The sequence below is a fragment of the Notothenia coriiceps genome, unplaced genomic scaffold (assembly GCF_000735185.1).
Source record: "Notothenia coriiceps isolate Sejong01 unplaced genomic scaffold, NC01 NC01_scaffold00000339, whole genome shotgun sequence".
NCBI lineage: Eukaryota > Metazoa > Chordata > Actinopteri > Perciformes > Nototheniidae > Notothenia > Notothenia coriiceps.
The window spans coordinates 13,958,630-13,966,234 of NW_011333040.1; the positions used below are offsets into that span (position 1 = coordinate 13,958,630).

Here is a 7,605-nt window from a genome sequence, read left to right on the forward strand (position 1 = left end):
ATCGGCTTTTTGCCAAATGGGTAAATTTGGTCGAGTCACCCATCTACTGGAACAAACAAAATTTGTAGTATTTATGTGTTTGTTGTCTTACTTATGCATCGTGCCAACACATGGGCTTAGAGGGCGACCAGGTTGTGTTTCATCCGTTGTCGTAGCAAGAAGTCAGCATGCGACAATGTATTAGGCCGTACTTCAGTGACTTTCCAAACCTTCGAAACAATAATGTAAATGTAACGTTAAAAATCGACTGCGAAAGATAGGTTTCGCTGAATGTTATTCCGACTGCAAGCTGGTTGTTTCATGTTTGAACTTCTTTTGTCTTAGTATATTCATGTAGTCCAAAGTATCTCGATTTTTTTGTAAAGTTTCACGATGAGTTGACCGAAATCTATTCGTGAGGAAATCAATCATACTATTCACGAAACAATTATCAAGATAGCGGAGCTTCACCTCAGGCTTTTCTCTACTCAAAGAGTCAGAGCGCGCCTTCTACAAAAATTCGGAAAGGGCACGAACAGACTACCAGTTACCCCTCTAGTAAGGTGGTAATACGCTTCGTTCCTATCGTTTGGGTGCACAAAAACGACTACCCTTGAACCCAGGGGGAACGTCACGCCCACGTCGCGTCGACAACCGGGCTACGTCCTCGCCTCCACGTGCACGACCCCACCATGGCCAAATTGGTCACAGACCTACATTCCTCCGGTCTAGGTATAGCGCGTAGCCCATGCGAGTCACTGGTCACAGAACTTCACCTAAGATCGTCAATGACCTTCGGTCACTTCCCTCGCCTCTCGCCGCACCACCCCTGCTTGAAATCCTTCCACAATCGCAGAGAAATGCTCTCCGCAGACCCATTCTCAGCAGTTATAAACCTTTTTCTTACTCAATATCAAGCCACACTTATTGTTTTTACTTCGGCTGTGAGTGTTTGTGTGTGCTTAGGATGAGTTTAGCTTGTCCTCGCTGTATCGCCGACCCGGAAACCTGTCCGCCCCTCGCAGCAACGAGCCTCGCAACGTCCCGACCAATCAGGGCACACTGGGCTCACAGAGAGGGGGGGGGCAGGAGCTCCAACAAGCCGCTTAGGACAGAGAGTGAATACCTGGTGAATACACATACTATACAGAGATGCTGTATGAGAAACCAATGTGAGTTTGGAAAATTGCACAGTATAAATCTATTCTAGTAGACCTCAACAATGGAATTATGATCAGTAGAAATGGCCATGACATGGGACCTTTAAGATTTCCACAATGCTCACTATGAAACACGGTTTTCTCACAACTTCAGTTCAAATGCTCGAAATGGCCCAAAACTTCACAGGTTTGCTAACGATATAGCCATCAACGCATCTCAGCGTATTATGGGGTGTCATCAAATGTCGTTGCCATGGCGACAGATCATTCGCCATCAGTTAGTTCAAAAGTTTGCAGTTCAAACATTCTGCTGCTTTTCCAAGCCTTTTTACTTTATTTTCTTCTCTCATCACACATTCAAGCCCCCAGTGTTCATGTATCATTTCAATCTAAATTCTTCACTTTCTTCTTACACATTACATTTCAGCATAGCAATTCAGCATCAGCTTTTCAGCATAAAGCATTCCCACTAGCAATTTACTCAGGAATTCCATTCTCTAGTTCAAAACCTTATTCCTGTTATAATGTGACTTTTTTTCTAAAAATATTAAGAAACTAAGACTTAAGTCTATTCTTGTTGAATCAAGACTTTATTTGTGGAATATAAAACGTTTTCCCTAAAATATTATTGCTTTATTTTCAATACATTAAAACTTTATTATCGATACCTAATGACTTTATTATTATAAAATGATGATTTAACCCTAAAAAATGACTACTTCTCAGAGAAAAGAGATGTGTCTATCTACAGGAGGATTAATATTTTATATAATCTTTAAACGTTAATAACAACATCTCCAGTGGTGAGGCAATTACTGAAAATGTTTTCTGCAAATTTTTATTCACTCACAGCTTCTTCTGCATTCCGTTTGTTGGCCTTCATCTTGTTCTGCAGTTTGTCCACCAAGTCCTGCAGTCGAGTGTTGTTTTTCTTGTCTTCCTCACACTGAAACAAGTACAGGTATATTTTTACAACATTAATATGGAGGTGAAATGCTTCAATAAAAGATAAGGAGAAACAGAGTTTCTGTACCTGATAGCTCATCTCTTTGACTTTCCTCTCGTATTTACGGACCCCCTGCACGGCCTCCGTCAAACGTTTCTGCTCAGCTTCCAGCTCGCTCTCCAGCTCACGGACCTGGACAGCAAGAGATTCAATGATTTTCAAGGGTTTTATTTAGACTTCTGTCTAGGGACTTTAGTTGAAACCTTTATGGCCAACTACACAGAAACATACAGTATTCTTGATGGATTGTTCTTAGTCACACTGCAATAAATCTAATATTTAAATTACTTTGACAGGGTTTTCATTTTTGCATAAAAGCACAATTTGTCCTTGAAGAGAGACTGGATATTCTCTGATCTACCATCATGTCAATTCTGGTGCAGATTACAAACCTTACAACCTTTTTTTATTATTATTATTATTATTATTATTATTTCTATGAATCTCTAATGTGGAAGCAGAAACATGAGACATACCCTTGCTTCCAGTTTCTGAAGCTGTTTCTTCCCGCCTTTCATGGCCAGGTTCTCCGCCTCGTCTAAGCGCTGCTGCAGATCCTTCACCGTCCCCTCCAGGTTCTTCTTCATCCTCTCCAGGTGAGCGCTGGTGTCCTGCTCCTTCCTCAGCTCCTCCGCCATCATGTTCGCCTACAGGTGCCCGAATAAGAGCAAAGCATTTATTCAGCAAAGGCTCTTTATTTGCTGTATTATAAATACACAAACATAACACAGATAGCAAATTATATATCGTACAGGAAGAGACAGAAAACCCACTGATTTATTTAAAGCTCCACCTATAATGTAATTAAATAAAGGTATTAAAATGGCACGTCTTACAGAGAACTCAATAAAAATATAGGAAAAATAGTAATGAAAGTAATAGTAATGATGGCAAATTATTAGACCGAAACATAAGAAGAAAAAAATCAATAGAAACATTGTAGAAAAAACAGAAAAGTGTGTATCAGCAGATAAGGGAAATAGCTAACTGAACAGCAGTTAAAAGCACTTTTTGTTAACCTTTTTTGTCAGGCGGGACTTTTTCTTAAATCTAATGGTAATCAACCTCTGCAAGTCAGACATTTAACTAGAACAAAATCTAAGAATTTGCTTTAAAGCATGTTTTGAACTGTTCATACAAATGTCCTCCACATGAAAGTATCCTAAGAATGAAAACAAACATTTGAGAAATGTTCATGAGCTAAATAGTGAGTGTCTGAATGCACTCACATCAGTGATGGCTTTCTTGGTCTTCTCCTCTGCGTTCCTCGCCTCCTGAGCGGCTTCCTCTATCTCTCCGTGAAACTGCGTTATATCCGCCTCCAGCTTCTTCTTGGTGTTAAGAAGACTGGTGTTCTGCAAAAGATAAAAAGAGATTTAAATCCAGCAGGATCAAAGGTTTTATTCGACCAGTGTGATTCCTGGATATAAAAAGGGGTTTATTCCATTATGTTTGATAAACCACCTACCTGAGTGTGTAGCAGTCCTGCGCGCTCGCTGGCGTCCACCAGCTCCTGCTCAGATATTTTGCGGCTCCGCTCCATTTGATCCATGAGCGCTCGGAGCTCCTCCACCTCGGCCTGCATCAGGGCCGTCCTGCGCTCCATCATGCCCACTTGCTCCTTCATGTCGTCCTGCCCTCTGATGGAATCATCCAGGTGGATCTGGGCGTCCTAGAAATGTGTTTAGATTAGATTTACACGCCTAAGCGATTGTCTAAACCGGACCTGTTTTTTGCTTTATATCTTGCTGTACCTTGAGTTGCCCCTGGACGTTCCTCAGCTGTTTCTGTGACTCGGTTGCCTGCCTGTTAGAATGACTCAGCTGGAATTCCATCTCGTTCAGGTCCCCCTCCATCTTCTTCTTCACCCTCAGCGCGTCGTTCCTGCTCCGCACCTCGGCGTCCAGAGTGGTCTGCATGGACTCCATCAGTCTCTGGCTATTCCTCCTCTGCTGGTCCATGTCCTCGTCTTTCTCCGCCACCTTCCTGTCCACCTCAGCCTTCACTTGGTGCAGCTCCATCTGCGCACGCAGGATCTTTGACTCGTCTTGCTCCAGGGAGGCCTTTGAAAACAATATCAGTTGGTTCTTACACGGGGCTGGGGGAAGTATTTTACTCTTTTATATACCGTTGGTCAGTTGGATCTACGGAAATGTATCTTATTCTATAACATTGTCATACGTTTGTAGCTTTGACGCTAGCCCTGTTTTCAGCTTTGTGACGATTCATTACCCAGCTGATCCAAGAGATTTTAATTAGTTTAAAATCATTTTCAACACTTCGGTTTATCATAAAATATTCAAAATCATCTGGAGTTACTTGGTTTTCACAGGACATGAAGAGGATAAGAAATGTCAATCTGTAAAGTCAGAAAATAAAGTTTTATATTTTTTTCAAAGTATTATATATATCTTTAAGATGAAGTGAAATCTAGGTAATGAGATGAATTGAATATAATAAAATACAAATATTTCCAATATTTGAAGGAAAACCAGGAAATGTTTACATTTGAGAAGTTGGAACCATTCAAGAATTCAAAGATGATCAAAAATGTGCAAAAATCTTAATTTGTGAAGTAAATAAAACTGACAGACATATGTGTAAAAGTACAATATTTAACTAAGGAATGTAGTTGAGTATAAGAAGAAAGTGACAAGGACGTTAAAATTCTAAGTAGAAAAACTTCACCAATGCTTGAGACGTATTTAATCTTTGTGATCATTTATACCTCAGCTTCATCCAGAGAAGTCTGCATGTCATAGTTTTCCGTCTCCACCTGCTTCTTGAACTTCTCCAACTCGTGGACCGTCTTCCCGCTCTGCCCTATTTGCTCCGTGAAGTCAGAGATCTCCTCTGTGATCAAAACAGAATTAAAGATTTTAAAATGTTCCTAACAACATAAGCTTTTCTCACAGTGAGACTTGACTCACGTTGCAGGTTTTTATTCTCCCTCTTCATGGTCTCCAGATGATCCAGCGCTTCTTCGTAGGAGTTCTTCAGTTTGAAGAGTTCGGTGCTCAGAGATCGAGACTCCTTCTGAGCGCTCTCCAGCTCCGCCTGGGACTCCTCGTACTTCTGCTTCCACTCGGCCACGATCTGAATTCAGTGAAACATTAGTCTTTTCACCACAAATGTGTCTTATTCCAAATGTTGAGAATATAAGATGGATAAATGGATAGAAGATATTTTTTGTCAAAGGTTTATGATAAACAGATACTGCACAACTTGAAAAATAAGGTAGCACCTTTACTTTGAAAGTACTAAATATAATTGAAATGTTACTCAAATATTGAAAGAACAATGTCATAAACTTAGATTAGCTAAAGATAAAAAATCAAATAAAAGAAAGGAGGGATAAAAATGTCAGTCTAAATTAAAAATATAAAATTCATTATATGCGCAGACTTGGCTTGGCAACTGGAAGGTCACCAGTTCAAGTCCCGGCAAGACCAAGTGCTACCGAGGTGTCCTTGAGCAAGGCACCGTTCCCTACACTGCTCCTCGGGCGCCGTTTAAAATGGCAGCACACAGCTCCTAACACTAGGATGGGTCAAATGCAGAGAAACAATTTCCCCACGGGGATTAATAAAGTATATAAAATATTAATAAACGCAAATACCTTGTCAAAGTTCCTCTGCTTCTTGTCGAGGGTGGCTGCCACGCTGTTGGACCGCTCCACGTCCACCATGAGGTCCTCCATCTCGTTCTGGAGTCTCTGCTTGGTTTTCTCCAGAGAGGCACACTTTGAATTCACCGCCTCGATTTGCTCTTCGGCCTCTTGGAGACGCTGAACAAGCTTTTTCCTGTCAAAAATGTAACCAGTATGTTTAAAAGTTTAAAATGCGACATTTGTTATGTACAAAACAATTAAGTGAGTGCTACAGTAGAATGCAGCCAATATGACAGATATCAGGGAATTGATGAATGGGTCTATAATTAAATCTTGTTTTCCTTGGAAATGTCATAAAACACCAGTGATAAATATAATACATTACTATTGCAATATATTCAAATAATAGTCAGTCCGTTTTTTATATATTTAAAAACATATATATGTATTTCCATGTTGCTGGTACACATTGAAGGTGAGACAAATTGAATTTCCCAAACAATGTAAAAAAAGAAAGCCTTGTGGAATTGCAATATAATCAGTAGAAAGAAAATGTACTTTTGAATGTGAAAAAACAAATAAAGAAATAAACTGTAAATTGAGCTCCTTTAGAGCTATCCTATCTATTAGAGAGTGTTTGATGTTTGAGTTTAACTGATGATTACTTGGCCTCCTCCAGCTCCTCGGTGCGTTGGATGGCGTCCATCTCGTATTTGTTCCTCCACAGCGCCACCTCACTGTTGGCTTTGGACAGGCAGCGCTGCAGCTCGGCTCTGGCCTCCTGCTCCTCCTCAAACTGCTCCCTCAGGAGGTCGCAGTCGTGCCGGGCCGACTGCACGCTGTGAGCCAGAGCGTTTTTAGCCTAGAAAGAAAAACAACCAAAACACATTTAATAAGTAATAGAAGCAAAGTAAAGCAGAAAAGTGTTACCAAACCTTTACTGACCTTTGTTTCCTCCTCCACCTGTCTCTTTAACTCGTCGATCATCGTGGTGAATCCCTGCTTTCCTCTAGTCAGCTGTGAGATGAGACTCTCTCTTTCTTCCATCTGTCGGGAATATTCAGCTAAAAAAACAAAATGTCTTTCAATACAAACCAATGGTGTAAGAAAAAAAATTACTTTCACATAAGTACAACTTAATATAAAATTCTCATTAGGTAATAGTTCAGAGTGAGCTCCAACTCAAACACAACATTAGTGCTTTGAACAGCCTACATTCTTTCAGACTACGTACTTTTACTAAAGTCACTTTATCAATGCAGGACTTTACTCTTACATCATAACTGATTTTGTTCAGTGTGGATCTGAATACTTCCTCTACATCACTTTTTTTTAAAAGGAGAAAAATACCATACCATTCTCAGTTTGGAAACGAGCCCTCTGATTGTTTAAATCGGACATTTGCCGCAAGTTCTCGTCATTCTTTGTCTTTAGCTCCATAAATTGATCTTCAAGTGAGCGACAGGTCTTCTCCAGGTTCACCTACAAATGTGTAAAGGTTATACATTACGCACTGTATTATGTATGTAGGTGAGTATTCGTAATGAGTTAGCAGCACAAGTTTAGTTACACTTTGGAGGTACTAGTACGTTACTTAAAGGTGCATTTAATTTTGGAGAAACCAGCTCCAATGCGCTAGAATTTGAAAGTACACAACCGGAAGAAATCTGCCCCTTCCTTACAGAGCCCCTCCTCCAACACACACAAACGCGCAAATGACCAATGAGGGCACGAGATAAGTTTGTGCACAGATGGAAGGCTGACAGGCAGGTAGGCCATCCAGTTATTTTAGCCGGCCCAGCTAAAATGATTGGTCGTGCTTTTTTACAGCGCCACAGCTTCCACAGATT

At 40.5% G+C, this 7,605-nt stretch overlaps 2 protein-coding genes across 2 annotated transcripts in view; both read right to left on the reverse strand.

Moving 5' to 3' along the window:
* LOC104949686 (sodium- and chloride-dependent creatine transporter 1-like) overlaps positions 1-99 on the reverse strand; it is a 6,682-nt gene extending 6,583 nt beyond the window's left edge. Inside the window, 1 exon segment of the mRNA XM_010776084.1 lies at positions 92-99. Coding sequence (XP_010774386.1) covers positions 92-99 — 8 coding nt within the window.
* The window catches only part of LOC104951262 (myosin heavy chain, fast skeletal muscle-like), a 103,711-nt gene that overhangs the window by 31,662 nt on the left and 64,444 nt on the right, over positions 1-7,605 (reverse strand). Inside the window, exons 27-38 of the mRNA XM_010777901.1 lie at positions 7,111-7,237; positions 6,701-6,819; positions 6,421-6,617; positions 5,765-5,948; positions 5,076-5,241; positions 4,874-4,998; positions 3,900-4,208; positions 3,614-3,817; positions 3,375-3,500; positions 2,622-2,792; positions 2,173-2,277; positions 1,990-2,085 (exon numbers count right to left, since the gene is read on the reverse strand). Coding sequence (XP_010776203.1) covers positions 1,990-2,085; positions 2,173-2,277; positions 2,622-2,792; positions 3,375-3,500; positions 3,614-3,817; positions 3,900-4,208; positions 4,874-4,998; positions 5,076-5,241; positions 5,765-5,948; positions 6,421-6,617; positions 6,701-6,819; positions 7,111-7,237 — 1,929 coding nt within the window. The remainder of the gene's footprint in view (positions 1-1,989; positions 2,086-2,172; positions 2,278-2,621; positions 2,793-3,374; positions 3,501-3,613; positions 3,818-3,899; positions 4,209-4,873; positions 4,999-5,075; positions 5,242-5,764; positions 5,949-6,420; positions 6,618-6,700; positions 6,820-7,110; positions 7,238-7,605) is intronic.